Source organism: Pseudochaenichthys georgianus, chromosome 15, assembly GCF_902827115.2.
Source record: "Pseudochaenichthys georgianus chromosome 15, fPseGeo1.2, whole genome shotgun sequence".
Taxonomy (NCBI): Eukaryota; Metazoa; Chordata; class Actinopteri; order Perciformes; family Channichthyidae; genus Pseudochaenichthys; species Pseudochaenichthys georgianus.
In genome coordinates this window covers 5140699-5160684 of record NC_047517.1, presented here as the reverse complement: position 1 = coordinate 5160684, position 19986 = coordinate 5140699, and the positions used below count along the sequence as shown (strand labels likewise).

General features: G+C 46.4%; 2 protein-coding genes across 2 annotated transcripts; one reads left to right on the top strand and one right to left on the bottom strand.

Annotated features, from left to right (window-relative positions):
- Positions 1-5394: 5394 nt before the first annotated feature.
- On the bottom strand, positions 5395-15827 carry LOC117460195 (nuclear GTPase SLIP-GC-like). The gene is made up of 6 exons (XM_071205699.1): positions 15668-15827; positions 7774-8009; positions 7108-7315; positions 6864-7028; positions 6365-6458; positions 5395-5650 (listed from the first exon to the last, which is right to left on the bottom strand). Exons 1-4 carry the CDS (start codon positions 15740-15742, stop codon positions 6885-6887), a joined length of 663 nt encoding a protein of 220 aa, XP_071061800.1. The 5' UTR covers positions 15743-15827; the 3' UTR covers positions 5395-5650; positions 6365-6458; positions 6864-6884.
- A 319-nt stretch (positions 15828-16146) lies between these two features.
- On the top strand, positions 16147-18860 carry LOC117460053 (ferritin, middle subunit-like). Its single transcript, XM_034101272.2, has 4 exons — positions 16147-16468; positions 17149-17295; positions 18323-18448; positions 18556-18860. Exons 1-4 carry the CDS (start codon positions 16367-16369, stop codon positions 18718-18720), a joined length of 540 nt encoding a protein of 179 aa, XP_033957163.1. The 5' UTR covers positions 16147-16366; the 3' UTR covers positions 18721-18860.
- Positions 18861-19986: the final 1126 nt, after the last annotated feature.

The following is a 19986-nucleotide window of genomic DNA, read 5'->3' as shown; positions in this document are numbered from 1 at the left end:
CCCCATTCAAAGTCAATAGGCAGAGAAGCGTTGGAAGCGGTGGAAGATTAGTCTGAAGCTGTGTGGACGTACCGTAAAGCTGCTGTGTGGACGTACCGTTAGCAATCCTCTGCGCTACCAGGTAGGAGGCCCGCTGCGCTTTAGCAGAAACAGACGTAACATTAACCATCCGTTGTTGTTGCTGGCGTTAGTCCTCACCCTTCCTCTCAAAAAAAGCCCGGTCTTTTTTTACATAATCTGGATGCTTGGTCTCGAGGTGCCTCTTCAATTTGGCAGGCTTCATCGCCTCATTGGCAAGACACCGCAGGCATATCAGACATTTCGGTTTCCCTTCCACTTCAATACATCCATATTGGAGATACTCGTCATCGTATTTCCTTACTTTTGTTTTTTGTTTTTCATTTGTAGCCGTAACCGGTCGTTTTAAAAATCTGTCCATCTTCCTAGTATGCTAGCCGTGTTATATCTCTATGATGCTTGCAGCGGCGCTCTCTGACTGACGTAACAGTTATTGTTGTTTCCACGGTAATGGGTGACGCGCTTGATTTTTAAATGTATCTATTTGTTAGATTAGAACGTAATCTATGAACTATTTTAGATGAAAAAAAATATATATTATTTGTTAAAAAAAAATGATATGATAATTTAAATTAATGAATCTGAAAACTTTTCACGGACCCCCTGGCAGAGTGCCACGGACCCCCGGGGGGTCGCGGACCCCACTTTGAGAACCACTGCTATAGGGAGCCAGTGTAAGGCAGCCAGAACAGGAGTAATGTGGTCCCTTTTCCTAACTCTGGTTAGTACACGAGCCGCAGCATTTTGAATCAGCTGAAGCGACTTGACTGACTTCTTGGTACTCCCTGATAATAAAGAGTTACAATAATCCAGCCTAGAAGTAACAAATGCATGGACTAGTTTCTCTGCATCGTTTTGAGGCAAGATATGCCTGATTTTGGCAATGTTACGTAGATGGAAGTAGGCGGTCCTTGAAATTGATTTTATGTGGGCGTTAAAGGATAAATCCTGATCAAATATAACACCAAGAGTCCTTACAGTCTCATTGGAGGCCAAATTAATGCCATCCATAGTTAGTATATCTTTAGATAATTTGTTTTTCGTAGATTCTTCGGGCCAAGTACAATAACTTCAGTTTTGGTCGTGTTTAACATCAAAAAGTTTAAGGTCATCCACGTTTTTAAGTCCTTAAGGCAGTCTTGAATTTTATTTAGATGATTAATTTCATCAGGCTTGATTGATAAATATAGTTGAGTATCATCCGCATAACAATGAAAGTTTACAGAATGATTCCTTATAATATTGCCTAACGGAAGCATATATAATGTGAACAAAATAGGTCCGAGCACTGAGCCCTGTGGCACTCCATGGCTAACTTTGGTTTGCGTGGAAGATTCATCGTTAACACGTACAAACTGAGAGCGTTCAGATAGATAGGACCTAAACCAGCCTAAAGCAGTTCCCTGTATGCCAACTAAGTGCTCTAGTCTTTGCAATAGGATATCATGGTCGATAGTATCAAATGCAGCACTGAGATCGAGCAACACAAGAATAGAGACAAGTCCCTTGTCTGAGGCTATTAGAATGTCATTTGTGACTTTAACCAGAGCTGTCTCTGTGCTATGATGTGTTCTAAAGCCAGACTGAAAATCTTCAAATAAATCTTTGTTTTTTAAGTAATCACACAACTGTTTTGCGACCGCTTTCTCAAGAATTTTTGAGAGGAACGGAAGATTAGAAATAGGTCTATAGTTGGCTAAAACCTCTGGATCGAGGTTGTGCTTTTTAAGAAGCGGTTTTATCACTGCTACTTTGAATGATTGTGGAACATAGCCTGATAATAAAGACATATTCATAATATTTAATAAAGAAGTGCTAATTAATGGAAAAACTTCCTTCAACAGCTTAGTTGGAATTGGGTCTAACATGCACGTTGATGGTTTAGAAGAGAGAATCATTGAATGTAATTGTTCAAGGTTTATGGCTGAAAAGCATTCTAGTTTAATATCTCGTGTAATATTAGAACTTACGTTTCCGGGAGCTGTTGATAACACTATACTGGTCAAAGGCAAGAGGTCATTAATTTTGTTTCTAAGAGTAACAATTTTATCGTTAAAAAAGCACATCAAATCATTACTACTTACGGCCCGTCTACACTACAGCGTCGAAAGCTCCAAGCAGCTCCAAGCTGCCCATTCACTTTCAATGGGGTGACGTCACGTAGCCGCGCTTTTTCGCCGAACTGAATTGTGGGTAGCAGAGCGAGGCGTCTCAGGCGACCCAGGCGACCAGAAGTTGAACATTGTTCAACTTCTGGTCGCCTGGACGCCGGAGTAGCCAGCGCCAGCCAATCAAATCCCGTTTCCCAAAATCTGACAGCTGAAGCGCCAGCCAATCAAACCGCGTCTAAGCTGGGAGAGATATCCCGCCGTTCATTTCTATATTTCAAAAAAAGTCGGAGGAGAAACTAACTATCACCGTAGCAATCACCCGGTTTTGTATGACCAGACCCTCTTCACCTACCGGGACACAAACCGGAGGAACCAGGCATGGAGGGAGGTGGCAGAGGCAGTGGGGGGAACTGGTAGGTTTTCGCCTGTTTGGGGAGTTTATATATATATTGCTCGCATAAAATCCCCGGGGGTTTTTGCTTTGTATGTCGGGGGCGGGAGATTCATGTGATTGGTTGTTGGTCGTGTTGCTTGAATAAAATCCCCAAGCTCCAGACACGCCCAGCTCCAAGCTATTTTTGGAGCTGTAGTGTGGACGCTGCGTTACGGCCCGTCTACACTACAGCGTCGAAAGCTCCAAGCAGCTCCAAGCAGCTCCAAGCTGCCCATTCACTTTCAATGGGGTGACGTCACGTAGCCGCGCTTTTTCGCCGAACTGAATTGTGGGTAGCAGAGCGAGGCGTCTCAGGCGACCCAGGCGACCAGAAGTTGAACATTGTTCAACTTCTGGTCGCCTGGACGCCGGAGTAGCCAGCGCCAGCCAATCAAATCCCGTTTCCCAAAATCTGACAGCTGAAGCGCCAGCCAATCAAACCGCGTCTAAGCTGGGAGAGATATCCCGCCGTTCATTTCTATATTTCAAAAAAAGTCGGAGGAGAAACTAACTATCACCGTAGCAATCACCCGGTTTTGTATGACCAGACCCTCTTCACCTACCGGGACACAAACCGGAGGAACCAGCATGGAGGGAGGTGGCAGAGGCAGTGGGGGGAACTGGTAGGTTTTCGCCTGTTTGGGGAGTTTATTTATATATATATATTGCTCGCATAAAATCCCCGGGGGTTTTTGCTTTGTATGTCGGGGGCGGGAGATTCATGTGATTGGTTGTTGGTCGTGTTGCTTGAATAAAATCCCCAAGCTCCAGACACGCCCAGCTCCAAGCTATTTTTGGAGCTGTAGTGTGGACGCTGCGTGAGTGCTATGGGAATATAAGGCTCAATGGAGCTGTGGCTCTCTGTCAGCCTGGCTACAGTGCTGAAAAGAAATCTTGCATTATTCTTATTCTCATCTATTAATGAAGAGTAGTAGGCTGCTCTCGCTTTACGCAGTGCTTTCTTATATTCATTGAGAGTAATATGCCAAATTAAACGAGATTCTTCAAGTTTAGTGGAACGCCATATCCTTTCAAGTTGTCTAGACTTTTGCTTTATTTTGCGGGTTTCGGCATTATGCCATGGAGCTAATCTATGTTGTTTTATTTTCTTCTTTTTCAAAGGAGCAACAGAGTCTAATTTTATTCGCAGCGCATCTATAGCACTATCAACAATATGATCAATTTGGGGTGGTGTACATTTTGTATAAGTTTCCTCCCCTACATTCAGACATGCTATCGAGTTAAGTATTGGTGGAATCTCTTCCTTAAATGTGGCTATAGCACTAACAGATAGGTTTCTGCTGCAAGAGCTTTTGACTAATGCTTTGTAGTCTCGTAATAGTACTAAAAAAGTTACTAAGAAATGGTCGGATAAAGCAGGATTATGCGGTTCGACTAATAGTTGCTCAATTTCAATACCATAAGTCAGAACAAGGTCGAGAGTGTGATTATAGCAGTGGGTTGGTTTATTTACACTCTGACAGAAACCAACAGAATCTAATATAGAGTTAAATGCAACAGTAAGGCTATTTTTATCATCGTCAACATGAATATTAAAGTCACCTACGATAATTACTTTGTCTGTTTTAAGAACCAAAGTTGATAAAAACTCAGAGAATTCTGATAAGAATTCTGAATAAAGACCTGGTGCACGATACACTGTAACAAATAAGATTGGCTGCAAAGTTTTCCAGGTCGGATGCGTAAGACTAAAAACGAGGCTTTCAAAGGAGGTATAATTTAATTTTGGTTTAGTATTGATAAGTAAACTTGAGTCAAAGATTGCTGCAACTCCACCTCCTCGGCCCGTGCCTCGAGCAATATGAGTGTTGATATGGCTGGGTGGAGTGGCCTCATTTATGCTGACATATTCTTCATGTCTCAACCAAGTTTCAGTGACACAGCATATATCAATATTATAATCTGATATTAAATCATTTACCAATATTGCTTTAGATGCTAGAGATCTTATGTTTAAGAGACCACATTTAATCTTCCTGTTTTGTTGCACTGTAGTAGTTGTTACATTTACTTTTATTAGGTTATTATGTATGACACCTCTATTAGGTTTTACCTTAAATTGTCCTTGGGCAGACACACACACCGCTAATATTGGGTATTTTATTGGGTTCGGGATTCCTATGGATGACTGCCTAGGAGAGAGCGCAGAGAAGCGTGTAAGACTGCGACTCCGCCTCCTGGTCTCAACTCCAGTTTGTCATGGATTAAGTCCACAAAGCCCTTTACCTTGGACTTCTAATAGAACTGCTCGGGTCTTGATAGATTGAGTGGTGAAGTTCATGAGATCTTTCTAGAGGGTTATCAAGAATAACTTTTATCCAATGACCTTTCCCCTCTGTGTATTCTCTTGTTCCGATTAACCCAGCCACATCTTTGTTCTTGTCTTGTATCTATATCTACGCCGGGATCCGGAGTTGAGGCTGATCCTCTTGCTGTAGTCCTGTGTCTTGGATCCTCTATCCTGAGTTCTGGATTAAGTCGTGGACTTCGGGTCGTGGCTGAACCTGTCTCTGCGGTCCTGCCTTGGGTCTCGTCATGCTGCTTCCCTGATGGCTCCCACAGGACTGTAGCTGACATCCTCGTGGATTCATCTTCTCATTACAGACACATGCATTTCCTAACATTCGGTCTATATGCTGTACAATGTATTATCTCTTGGATTTACACACGGCATCTATTGCAGTCTGTCCGTCCTGAAGAGGGATCCCTCCTCTGTTGCTCTCCCTGAGGTTTCTCCCATGTTCCCCTTAAACTGTGGGGTTTCTCTGGAAGTGTTTCCTTGTACGATGTGAGGGTCTAAGGATAGAGGGTCTAAGGACAGAGGGTCTGAGGACAGAGGGTCTAAGGACAGAGGGTCTAAGGTCTAATTTCAAAATACTGCTGCTGGTTTATAAAGCACTGAATGGTTTAGGCCCAAAATACATGTCTGACCTCCTGCTAAATGATGAACCATCCAGATCTCTCAGGTCTTCAGGGACTGGTCAGCTTTCTGTCCCCAGAGTCAGAACTAAACATGGAGAAGCAGCGTTCAGTTATTATGCTCCAAATATCTGGAACAAACTCCCAGAAACCTGCAGGTCCGCTGCAACTCTGACTACTTTTAAATCCAGGCTGAAGACTTTTCTTTTTGCCGCTGCTTTTAATTGAACTATTCATATCTTAGACTGCACTGTAACTTTTATCCATGTACTTTTTCCTTTTAATGTTTATTTTATTAGCTTTTCTTTTTTAATGCTTAATGTCTTTAATTTTTTGTAAAGCACTTTGAATTGCCTTGCGTTGAAAAGTGCTATATAAATAAACTTGCCTTGTCTTGCCTAAGGACAGAGGGTCTGAGGACAGAGGGTATAAGGACAGAGGGTCTAAGGACAGAGGGTCTGAGGACAGAGGGTATAAGGACAGAGGGTCTGAGGACAGAGGGTCTGAGGACAGAGGGTCTGAGGACAGAGGGTCTAAGGACAGAGGGTGTCGTTTTTCTCATACTGATATTCTGAACAATCTGTGCTGTTGTATTTGCTATAAAGTGTCTCTACTGTAGGCTAATTTTATTATATGTACAGCACTTTGGCTCCACCATACATCGTTTATAAATGTGCTATAAATAAAACTTGATTTGAAACATTCCTCACTGAATTGTTTCTACAAAAATAAAGGGTTTCGATATCAAAGCAGGTTTGCCGTTTTGGACAATATTTGTGTTTTTGTATTCAATATAACTCACCTTAACGTCTTTCAGTTTGCTGAATTCTGCCTTCACGTCTATCTTGGCTTGCTCGTTTTGTTTTAGTATCAGAGCACGAACATCAGCTGCTGACCTATATGAAAAGATTTGTATTTGAAGAATGACATGAACTGCATATACATTGCAGGATATTATATCACTACGCATCTCCATCTTGCTTTCAATGACCAATGATCACATGGAGTAGCTTCATCCAGCATCACAAAGTGTTTGTGATGCAACAACATTAGGACAGAAAGAAATGGCTGAGATGTTGAGGAATCAAGACACAAATGCAGACATGTTAGAAACACGGATACTGTTGTGATCGTGAATACCCTGGTTTCTCCCTGAATACCATCCAAACCAGGATACTGATGTGCCTGTAAGCGTAATCAATGTTTCCATGGTTTCTCCTCTTGGCCATCTCCGTCTCAAGCGTCAGTGTCTAAATTGGATGGTACATTTAACTGTACTTTTGGCATCTGAAACCACTTACTGATCATCTGAACCTCCAAGACTATCCGATCAAATGAATCTGCTGACACTCGCCACCATTTCCCATGAGGCTGCAGGATTCTTCCAGGACCGCCCAGGACTCTTTTTCAGAAGCTGCTCGATTGGTCTCAGCCACAATCCACACAGTAGAACAACTTCCAACAACCTGGAGGGGAATACAGCAAATAATAATGGTTAGATTGTCAGTGTTCCACAATGATCCGCATTGCGTGTGGATAAATCACCTTTTTCCACATCGGGTCTCTGCTCTTGTTACGATCCCGGTTTCCAGGAAGATCCACAAGTGTGACGTGCCGGAGAAGACCCTTCTTCGGCACCCTGACAGTCACACACTTCACCAGTGGCCAATAGCACTTCTTCCCGCCTCTAGTCCTCTTCCTCTTTTGACTCACTTCCAGTGTATTTGACCAATTCTGCAGACAAGTCTTCAGCCTAAAATAAATAATAAAACAAGAGGCAATGCAAGGCCATTTATTTTACATGAACAAACTTTCACTTTAAATTGCTTTAAAATAACATTAAAAGTACATTTGAAACCCTATCACTGAAACAACAACATCTGAATTCAATCAAAACGTAGCAAACCGTACGTTTATATTTGAGTAATGGGGAACAATTAGGTTTAACATTTTTAACATGATTTCAAAAGTAAAGCTGGTAGTGCCTTAAATATCTAGGTTGTTGCAAGCAAGTTAGTTCCTGGTAGACATGTTCCTTCCTATGATGCATAACGTAGAAAGGTTTTGTAGTTATTGTTAGTAGAGCCCAGATAGATCAAGCCCATTCTTCTGAGTACATACCGGATTTACGTTGGCATTTGGTGTCTATCGTGAAACTACACCAACCAAGAGTTAGTTTTATGAAATGATATAAGTTGTAGTCTTACTTACTGTATCCCTTGTAAAAGTCTTACTCTTGGAATTGAGACATTCAGGAGTTTCTCTGAAGTATTCTTTATCCATGAGGTTATCAGGAGAGTTGTTTTTCTCCATACAGCGCTGACAGCGTTTCCACCTTTATATATACAGTCTATGGTTTCAACACTGTCTTGATCATCTTCCTCTTTTTCCTGATCTTCATCATCACCAAGGAAATGAGACAAGGTCCACAACTCCTCTTCCCACTCCTAAACAAAATAATTGTTATTATATGATATTATTATGGCATATATTAAGTATACACTTACCTTGACTTTTATCATACTACTCTCCCGCTGCACACTTTTTTTTACTTTAAAATGATCAGTTACCTCATGCTATTTGTGTTATTATGTGTCATACCCTATATGTGATGCATCTGAATACTTATATGAGCATGTCAAATCATATAGGATAAAACAATATGCGGAACTTCAAATCAAGGTTACCTTTAAATGATCCATCATGACAGGAAAAGCACAAATCTGGCCACCATTTACATTGCCAAGGTATCAGTTTGTATAAATTAAACCCACGTGAGTACCACGCAGACATTATGATAACGTTTAGTTCATTCTTTCACTTCATTTGTATTCTGTTCTAGAATAAAGTTGAATTGTATCAAACAGAGAATGAGGAGGTCAAATATAATAATAATAATAATAATAATAATAATAGATTTAATTTGTTAGCGCTTTTACAGGTGCTCAAAGACGCTTTACAGATATAGTGAAGGGAAAAGAAAAGGAAGGAATAACAAATAAATATATAGTTAAAGTTAAATAATACAAAAACAATCACACATTAAAAGCCAGATTGAAGAGGTGAGTTTTTGTGAGTTTTTTGAAGGTGGTGACGCACTAAGGTCCCGGCCACACGAGGACGAAAACGGTCGTTTGCGTTACTGTTTAGTGTCATATAGACCGTTCGGCCACACGAGGACGACCGAATACGGCACTAAACGACTGCGGAAACGATAACAGGTCCCAAGGTGGATAGAACGGCATACGCAACTCTCTGGGGGGTTCAACGGCTCCGTGTGTACGCCCTATACGATAATTTTCTGATAATGATGAGGCAATAGCCCGCCTCTCCCCACCTCTGCTGCTCACCCCTGCGTCAAAGTAAACTGCACACTGAATTCAGATTATTTATCTTTCTCTCGATATGGACATAAACGTGAGTGAAGTCTAATCTGACAGGACAGAGACACCTCTCAAACTACCTAAACTAGTTATAAATATGTTTATTTTTACTGTCTTTACAGACACTATCCGGATGACTATTGCGTGTGGACGGAAGCTTTTTTGCGATTGCGTTAATCCTATGCGTTTAGCCGTTTTAGTCCTCGTGTGGCCGGGGCCTAAGTTACATACCATTAACATACTCAACAAAAGAACAAGGAGGCTATTTCTAAGTTGCTTGCATCCTATTTTAAAGGCATTTCTTTTTATACTCTACTAAAATTCAACATTTTGATTCTATTAATTTTGTCTTTTTTATTGCACTTTGGCAGCAGATTCCTGTGTAGCTTCAGATCTGAGTTGTCTTATTAGTAAGCCTAATTTATACTTTTGTAGCAACACTATTTTTATATAATGGCAAAGAAAGGGTTCAGAGTATTTTCTTTTTTCCCTGTGTCATATGTGGCAGCACTGTTCAATGTTTCTTGAAAACATCACCCACTGTAGTATGTGACGTGTGAATAAACTCCAACTTTGTATCAACAACACTGTTGTGTAACTTCAGTTAGATATTTGTATGTGTGTAGATTAGAAAGAGGTAAGATAAAGGATCTGCAGTATTTTATGAAGTATTAATCGTACAAAGGTCAGTTTTATACAAGTAGAAGTGTGTATTTACCTGGTAGTAGGCTGTCAGTAATGGCTACGCCTCTCTATTTGGACTGGTAGATCTCGGCAGACTGGCAACTTTAAAAGTAGCTCTCGGTTCAAAAAAGGTTGGGCACCCCTGTTCTATTTCGTATATGGCTTCGCCCTCTAAGGCTATCGCTATTGGGTTATCCCTCTGCGCCCCCGCGCAGCACTGAAACACTTGTAGTCCACGCCCACCCGCCAGGTGGGCCCCACCCTCGGGCCTCCTTCCGGTATAAATAGGAAGGTGGCCCGACAATCTGCTCCCTCTTTTCTTCAGCAACCAGCAGTACTGAAGCACGAGAAAAATCATGAGCAGCAATGATCGTATCCGCATGTGTCCTTTACACCCGATATGCGCATCCTGCCTGGGGCCAGAGCACGCGGACGCGGCTCTCAGCCAGCAGATCGCATGTTCTCACTGTGTGCGTCTCCCATCATCCGACAGGAAGCAAAGGGCGGGCGCTGACTGGCCCATCCAGAACAGGGACGACAACCTGTTTCTGGAGGCGAGTGGGGGGCAGGAGTCGGACGACTCCTACCCCGTCTCCCTCCATGGCTCGCCATGCGGCTCTCCCCTTCCCCCTTTTCCCCGGACGGGGGAGACGGGGTCGGAGCGAGAGTCAGAGGTGGCGGCCGAGCACGTGGTCCCCTTCTCCGTGTCCACGGCGCTACCGGCGTTGGGTGGCATTATGCTGGAGCTGTCGGAGATAATCGGCAAAGCAGCAGCATGCAGAGGCCTCCCCGTTCCCCGAGGACGGGAGAGGGTGGCTCTGGATGACATGGCCGGAGTATTTTCCCGGGTTCAGATGAGCAGCATTGACCCGATCTGGCCGCGCTTCCCCGCCATTAGGCGTTACCAGGAAGGGGCAGCGGCGAACCCGAGGACCTTAAGGGCTCCGGTGGCCACCTTTGTTCCCTTCACTATGGTGGAGGGGTTCACGGGCGAGGTTTTTCCAACCACACTCGCTCTGGAACCGAGCTTAACGGCGTTTTTCGGGGTTAGACAGGCCAACTTGGTCGCCGGACGGCGCCCTATGTTGGCCACCCCCAAAGACCAGTATGTCGCCCGCCAGGCTGACCGGGCGCACCAGTGTGCGTTCCAGGCGTCGGCAGCAGCGAACAACATCGCGTTGCTGACCAACTCGGTGGTGACGTTGGTCGAACGGTCCACCACCGTAGCTCCAGAGGAGGCAGAGGAGATCGCTAAGGCGGCCAGCACGGCACTCACGCTGTGCGCAGCCGTGGCAGTCTCCCAGGCTAGAATCACGGCCTGGATGACTCAGATCCAGCGCCACCTTTGGTTGCAGCAGGCAGCGGTGACAGAGCCAGCCGGGAAGGTTCTGCTGGACGCTCCGATCAGCTCGGACGGGCTGTTCGGACCCCAGTTCCTGGCCATGGTCGAGTCCATGAAGGCGGCATCGGCGCAAGCGGAGGACATCCGCCAGCACATCAGCTGGCTCCAGCCAGCGGGGAAGCCGCAACGGCTCCAGCGGCAGCAGGAGCAGCCAACCCAGCCACAGCGGCAGACGGACAGACACGCACAGCCGAGGCGTCAGACTCGTCCGTCAGCGGCGGCGGGGCCACCGTCCCGTGCCTCCAGGGCACCGTCCCGCGCCTCCGGCCCCCCACCAGAGAGGGGGGGCAAGAAGGGAGTGAGGTACTCCCGTTCGGCGTCTGCTCCACGAGAGCCGCCGAAGAAGCAAAGCGGTTTGGGGGGGAGTGTGAAGGAAATAAAAAAAGATTATTTCCCAACATGTTGTCTGAGTCATCAGTTACAAATGTATTTCACATATCCTCCACCCTGGGTGAACCAGCTGCCTATGACCTATCGGTTAATAGCCAGCAGAGTTCGTTACAAAAGCCTGCACTATTTAATCTATCGATTAATAAGCTGCGGAGCACAGTAACTACACCAGCTGCCTCCAATCTGTTGATTAGTAGGCAGCAGGAGTCGCTGCAGAGGTCTGATGGTTATGACTTTTCGGTTATTAAACCACAGACCTCGCGGCATTCCTCTGTCCGAGATATGCCACCTACACACGGTCACAATAAGCCCATGAGCGCCGTGGTAACGCCTCATGTGGATATCACTGCACACACACCCATCCATCCTCTGAGCGTGATGAGAGGCGGAGTGAAATGCAGCGTGTGGAGGTTTCCTCACAGCCCTTTCGCTCTAGGCCCACCTTGGGTTGCCTCACGGGCAGCGGCGGCGAGGGCTTTGGCGTGGCTCGTTGTCGTGACAACCACAACACATCTCGAGCATGTGCGCCCGCTCTCAGAGTGTTTCTCGGAGTGGCAGCGCGTGTGTCTGATGGACAGATGGATTAGCAGGCTGATCAGCAGAGGGTACACCCTGCAGTTCGCCTCTCCCCCCCCACAGTTCAACGGGATACAGATGACATGCCTAACATCCCGAGAACAGTGTCTTGCGCTCCAAGCAGAGCTACGGGAACTCCTGTTGAAATAGGCTATTTCCAGGGTTCCCCGGGAGGAAGAAAATCAGGGGTATTACTCCCGCTATTTTCTTATCCCGAAAAAGACGGGGGGAATGAGACCCATCCTCGACCTGTCAGCTTTCAACAAGGCAATAATGAAGAGGCCTTTTCACATGCTGACGGTCAAAAAGGTGCTAGTGTGTTCACCAGGGAGACTGGTTCACCTCTATAGACCGAAAGGATGCTTACTTCCATGTACCCATCATCCCGCAACACAGGAAATTCCTGCGGTTTTCATTCCAGGGAATATCGTACCAGTACAACCGTCTGCCGTTCGGTTATTCCCTGGCTCCTCGCACTTTTTCAAAGTGTGTAGAGACGGCGCTACGGCCGCTACACAGAGGAGGGATGAGAGTACTATTTTACCTGGACGACCTGCTGCTGCTGGCTCGCTCCAGGGAGGAAGCAGCTTTACAGACGGTACAACTCATATCGCATCTGTCAAAGCTGGGTTTCATAATGAACTGGAAAAAGAGCTGTCCTCTTCCCTCCCAGAGTATTATTTACCTGGGAGTGGAATTGAATTCAGCCCGCATGAGAGCACGACTCTCACGGCAGAGAGTGGAGAAGCTGACAGCTCTCCTTCAACGTGTCATACCACGCAGCGTGGTGATGTCACTCTCCGTGATGCGGCTGCTCGGCATGATGGCAGCAGGTCACGGGGTGATTCCCCTGGGTCTCCTGCACATGAGGAGACTGCAGAGGTGGTTCATCAGCCTGCGCATCGACCCCGTACGACAGAAGAGGCGCATGGTGGTCATCCCTCTGTCCGTGGGTTCAGACTTAATCTACTGGAAAAGTCCCCACGTCCTGTCAGAGGGGGTTCCCCTGGGCAGAGTTACGTCACACACCTCGGTGTTCACAGACACATCTCTCTCAGGGTGGGGAGGAACGTGCATGACGCAGGCAGTGGGAGGACAGTGGCCGGCTCACATGTCTTTCCACATAAATGTGCTGGAATTAATCTCCGTACGGAGAGTAAGTCAACATTTTGCCCCGTTGCTGCGGAATCAGCATGTGTTGATTCGCACAGACAACAGAGCCGCAGCAGCCTACATCAATCGCCAGGGAGGTGTACACACAGCGCAGCTCCTGAACACAGCCAGGCGGCTGTTGATCTGGGCGCGCGCACACGTGCTCTCCATCAGAGCACTGTATGTGCCCGGAGAGCTGAACAAAGGGGCAGACCTCATGTCCCGAGGAGGTCCTCGCCAGGGAGACTGGAGCCTCCATCCCGAGCTGATCGCCCACGTTTGGAGCCGGTTCGGGAGGCCGGAGGTGGATCTATTCGCCGCATGCGGGAACGCGCAATGCGCGCTCTGGTTCTCCCTGTCAGCGCGGGACCACCCCCCTCTGGCCCAAGGGACGGCTGTACGCCTTCCCCCCAGTCCCGCTGATTCCTCGGCTCCTGGACCGAGTACAGGAGGAGCGGCTGTCAGTGATCCTAATTGCCCCGGAACGCACGGGAGCTTCCTGGTTTCCATGCCTACAGCGTACGCTGTCAGGCAGGCCATGGGAGATCCCGTGGCGGGGGGACGCTCTCTCACAGGTGGAGGGAGCGATCTACAGTCACCCAGTGATAGGCCAGCCCTTATGGGCATGGCCCCTGAGCGGGAACACTTAGAGAGGTGGGGTCTCTCTCAAGATGTTGTACGCACCATTCAGGGAGCCAGGGCCGCGTCTACCAGAGCGTCCTACACAGCCAAGTGGGCAGCATTCCAGCGTTGGTGTGTAGAAAGAAGCCTGGACCCCATCACGTGCCCCCTGCCTCACGTGCTGTCATTCCTCCAGCTGTTGTTGGACAGGAATTTGGCGTTCAGCACAATCAAGGTATATGCGGCTGCCATATCATCTTGTCACGTGGGTTTCGGAGCAGGGACGGTGTTCAGTCACCCACTGACGAAACGGTTTCTGCAAGGGGTACGAAGACTCAGACCAGTGTCACGCGCACTGGCGCCTCACTGGGATTTGGCTTTGGTGTTAAGTAACTAAGCAAAGCCCAATTTGAACCTTTAGAGCAGGTTCCCCTCAACATGTTATCAGCTAAAGTAGTACTGCTTTTGGCTCTAACATCGGCGAAAAGGGTGAGTGATTTATCGGCTCTCTTTGTGGCCCCGTCATGCCTCCGGGTCCAAGGGGATGGCAGTTCGGCTGTGTTATGCCCTAACCCAGCCTTTATGCCAAAGGTCATCACAAGCTCTTTTAGGTCAAGAGTGATCACCCTGGACGGGTTTTTTCCGCCTCCTCATAAAACGGAGGAAGAAGCCACATCTCATCTCCTCTGTCCGGTGCGCGCACTGGCCTGCTATGTGGCGCGCACGGCGGCATGGTGCCGTTCTCAGCGCCTGTTTGTGCATTATAGAGAGCGCTCGATCGGGCAACCTCTGTCTGCACAACGGCTGTCACACTGGCTGTGTGAGGCGGTGGCACAGGCATATGTCTCCTCGGGGGTGGATCCCCCGGAGAATATCAAAGCGCACTCCACCAGAGGAATTTCCGCCTCCACGGCGTTGCACGGAGGAATGTCAGTGGAAGATATTTGCACGGCTGCATCTTGGTCTTCCCCCTGTTCATTTATTCAATGTTATTTGAGGGATGTCTCCCTTTCCTCTATGACGCACCCTGTACTGGGTGTCCTGTCAGAGTGAGTGACGTCAGGGAGCCAGCGGTGCGCCTCTCTCCTGGCTCTCGGCACGCGGAGAGCGGCCCTTTTTTCCCCTCGTATGAGAGGGATGTTCCTTTTACTCTGACACACTTCGTACGTACGGAGTGCCTGATCAGAGTGAGTGACGTCAGGGATCCAGCTGAGCGCTCTCCTACCTGTCTGACACGCAGAGAGCAGCTGTTCCCCCTCTATGATCGCAGGATAAGGTGGGACCTTCGTCTCTACTTTCTCACAGCGGCCGGTATGTATTGTTCCCAGCCTTCACCCCGTCGGGAAGATAGGCATGTTTTGCTATGTTCCAGGGACGGTGATGCGCCATTACGCATGGCACAACAGGCAGGGGGTGTTATTGAGCAGGTGTGTCTGTGCTTCTAGTGCCGGGCGGACCCAGTGGGGCGCAGACTACATCATGCTTCGCCCTTAACCCAATAGCGATAGCCTTAGAGGGCGAAGCCATATACGAAATAGGCTGGGGTTAGCTACTGTAACCCAGCTTCTATGAGTAATGGCGCAGCCCTCTAAGCGCTGGGCCCCACTGGCTCTACGAATAGCTGAAGATAAGTTATATTGTATGGGAGTAGATTGTCGGGCCACCTTTCTATTTATACCGGAAGGAGGCCCGAGGGTGGGGCCCACCTGGCGGGTGGGCATGGACTACAAGTGTTTCAGTGCTGCGCGGGGGCGCAGAGGGATAACCCAATAGCGATAGCCTTAGAGGGCTGCGCCATTACTCATAGAAGCTGGGTTACAGTTAGGTAACCCCAGTTTTAATGCCTTTTCGTTGTTTTTACGAACGCCCAAAACACACTTATATATTTATAACTCACCTTTTGTTCTTCCATTTGCAATATGGTTTCCTCTTGGACCCCTCTGGCGCGCAGAAATTCACTCACGTCCTCCATTGTTGCCTACTGCAATGTGTAAGTCTCTCACTGAAGCTGGTTCTACAGTTACCGGTATTTCTGACTTTTTTCTCCCAAAAAAGTTTTTTTGATCTGAAAAAAAAACACGTTTTTTTTATCTGAAAAGAAAACACGTTTTTTTTTCAAATCCTCCCAAAAAATGATTCATGTGGCCCTAATCCTCTTCCGTAAAAATGTGCAAAAAAAAGATTAATAAAATGAAATTAATTATAATAAAAAATATGTATATAACATTTTCTGTATATAAACTTGATGTCAAAACGGCTGAGTCAATGTCACCAGTCTGAAGAGAGAATGCTTAGTCACCGTCACGTGATCTCCAAAGCTCACTGATTGGAGGAGACGCGCAGTGACGCCACGACCCCCGTCTGGTATAAATACAGGAAGCGACTCAACTGCCATTTCACACTCGGGAAGAAACAGTTCTTGCTTCAACAGTGTTTGAACGGAACTTTTCTTTCATCTCTATCTGAATTCGCACTTAAATCCATTCCGGACACACAGGAAAAAACCTCTGCTTCAATTTGCACTTCCGAAGAGTTTTCGTAAGCTTTATTTTTGTACCGTTTTGTTAAGAAAAACAGCGAAGAAACGCCAGTTGAAATGGATTCCCAGGTGAGACAGAGCTACCACCGCGACTGCGAGGCGGCCGTTAACCGAATGCTGAACATGGAGCTGTTCGCCTCCTACTCCTACACCTCCATGGTAAGAAACACTCTTCTTACACCGTTACATGTTAATTGTGTGCCTGTATTAAATTGTTTAAGTGTATTATGAGTAAACAAGCGAACGTCACAGGGGAACCACGTAGTCTCTGGTGGGCAAAACACAAGTGCCTAGAGAGCCAAGGACACACACAAACTAAAAACTGTGTAACTGTTTGGTACCCAATCAAATACAACATGATCTCCATAACCGTGGAGTAATCTGGTGATGCAGGGTGTACACATACAAGATAGCGGACTATTGTTTTACAGATGTCCTCATACAATCACAGAATCCCTGTTTTAAGCTAACATGCATTAGCATAACCTAAAGGCTACAGACTACATTATTCTCACTTCTGTTAAACTGTCTTTAGATTACAGACCCTCCTCTGTTTCTACCTCAGACTGAACGAGTATTACTGACTTTATCTAATCAGACACTTTAGTATTTTAAGATGATAGTACTTCTACTTAAGTTATGGATCTAAATACTGCTTCCATTTCTGACTGTTCCCGTCCCTGTCCACAATGCAGTACACATAATGCTGTGTCATGCTGACGCTGGTTGTTATCCGCACCCTGAAATCATGACTCATGTTTCTGTCTGCCCTCGGCTCATAACGACCTTTTGTCTCGACCTGTTCTGTGTGTAACGACCGGTCTGTTCTCTGTCTGCAGGCCTTTTATTTCTCCCGTGACGACGTGGCCCTGCCCGGCTTCGCTCACTTCTTCAAGGAGAACAGCGAGGAGGAGCGGGAGCACGCCGACAAGCTGCTCACCTTCCAGAACAGTCGAGGAGGACGCATCTTCCTGCAGGACATCAAGGTAAATATCTGTCAGGACGTCATGTCTGCAGAACGTCTACGATACGATAATACTTTAATGGTCAGATCAAGTCTGAAATGCTCCTTGCATCACAGCAGCTCCATGTGTAACACCACCAGACACACATCAAGACACACGAGCAACGAACCACAAACATGTAACATCACAGCAGGGTCAGTGAGAGAGAACCTGCTCAAAGAGCTTTTAGTCAAGGTGAGCGCCTGTTGGAACAAAATGTCTGCCCGACGCACCCAGAGATAGTCTACCAGATAAACTGCTGAGTCACTCAATCCACCCACATCCTGTTTATGCAACGCTCTGTAAACAAACAAGAAGCAGAGGCTGTTGAACTCAGTACACCGTGAACAACTTAAACTGCAGTATTAAGACTTTAAATACTCTTATTTTGGTAAAAAATGTTTACCCTAAATCTCAACATCCTAGTGCCGTTAAAGCCACAGATTTCATTGGCTCTCGGCTCAGGTGACTTGGCAGCGCCGTGAGAAAGCTTATTTAGGGTGGGAGTCATTTATCCAACTATATGTACCATAATGCAACAGGGCGTTGACTTTAACGGATGCATTAAAGGCTTAGCTTGGAAAAATACAGAATATTTCCATTTGCACCTCGTCCTGTTTTATTGTACAGGACTAATCTTAGTATGTATATTGACATGTCGTCTAATAGATTAAATGTACTTTAAAGGGTTTTTATTCTTGTTACAGCGGCTTGTGAATAAGGCTTTGGGCTCGAGTACAAAATATAATTAAATGCATATATAAAAAAAAGTACATAAACAAATATTTTTAAATGTCTTTTTATGTAAACATGAGAAACTAGTGTGCTTAAATGAAGAGAAGTGTTGTAGACTGCAAGTGCATACGGGTTATTATAAAGGGACAAACTTAGTGGTGGCGTTCCTAAGTCTGTCTTAAAATAAACATGTTTCTCACTTATTTAAGACTAAGACTGAGGCTCTTTGCTTTATGTACCCTCCCCTCTAACTGGTGGTGCTCCCTCGTTACAGAAGCCAGAGCGAGACGAGTGGGGCTCGGGTCTGGAGGCCATGCAGGCCGCTCTGCAGCTGGAGAAGAACGTGAACCAGGCTCTGCTGGATCTGCACAAACTGGCCTCAGACCACGCCGACCCTCATGTGAGGAACACCTGCTGAACATGAGGAACTACACACTGATGCTCTCTGGGGTTCAACGTCTCTGAAGCTTTAGTTGTTAACGTCTGCTCTCTCCTCCTCCTCCTCAGATGTGTGACTTCCTGGAGACTCACTACCTGAACGAGCAGGTCGAGTCCATCAAGAAGCTCGGAGACTTCATCGCTAATCTGAGCAGAATGGACTCCAACACCAACAAGATGGCCGAGTACCTGTTCGACAAGCACACCATGGGGGGAAGAACTGAACTCACCTGACAGATCAGCTGATCCTCAGAGTTCACCTGATCTGATCATATGTAGATGATCATGTTTGACTACATTACCCATAATCCTCCTCTCCTGTGACACTTTTAACATGGAAGTCTCTGATGACTGAATAAACGTTTTGAGCTGGATTCTGTCTCAAGACTTTTTCTCATTTTAAAAGGAGAAGGTATCTTTTAAACCTTGTAAGCTTTTAGGTTTGAATGGTACATTTAAGCAATGGCTCACTTCAGTCCGTGGTATATGCTCATTGTATCACAGCTAGGGGGCGTGGTTCAACCCCCTTAGCTGTGATGCAATGAGGATATATCACGGCCTGAAGTGAGCTATTGCTTTTATAAAACGGTTACCAAGTGTGGCAATATGAAAGAAAACTACACTCTAATTTGTTTCTATTAGTAAATAATGATGATCAAAATAAAATGGTCCCTCCGTTGCCTTCTGCACGAAACATAGTGTGAGGTGGTTGCTATGCAACAACACTAACAGCTAGCGAACATATTAGACAGAGCGTTGATCCACTATTTGGCTATTTATTTACATGAATGTGTTTGTTGCTGTTTATTGTGCAGCCACTGAGAACCTGTCCAGCATCAGTAGCTTGGCTTACGAGGTTACTTATAGGTTGAGGTTATTCTCGGCTGTTGCTTGGCGTGGCGAGAATATTGCTCCACTTTCTCCGGTCCCCGAGATTGGGCTTCCAGCAGCTCTGGAGAGAGCTTTCGCACCTGTGGCCACCTGTGGAATGCTGTCTGAGATGTTTTTGAATCCATTGGAACAAGTGTTTTATTGCTTGTAAACACCTCTCTTAGCTCAGGATGTGTCCCAGCTGCCTTCAAACATGCCGTGGTTAAGCCACTACTTAAAAAGAGAAATCTCTGTTCCTCCATTCTCGCAAATTTCAGGCCCATCTCCCAGCTACCCTTTTTATCTAAAGCCCTGAAGCGAGTAGTCTACGCCCTGAAGCGAGTAGTCTACGCCCAGCTGCAGGTCGTTTTTAACCACGCATGGCATCCACGAAAAATGTCAGTCTGGCTTTAAACCTATGCACAGCACTGAAACAGCCCTTTGAAGAGTTTTTCATGATCTGCCCCTAGCCGCCGACTCAGGTAGCCCAGCTGTTTTGGCGCTGTTAGATTTAACTGCTGCCTTTGACACTGTGGATCATAGTATCCTGTTGTCACGGCTTGAACAGTCCGCAGGTATTACAGGCTCTGCCCTTGCATGGTTCAGGTCCTACCTGACGGACCGTAGCTT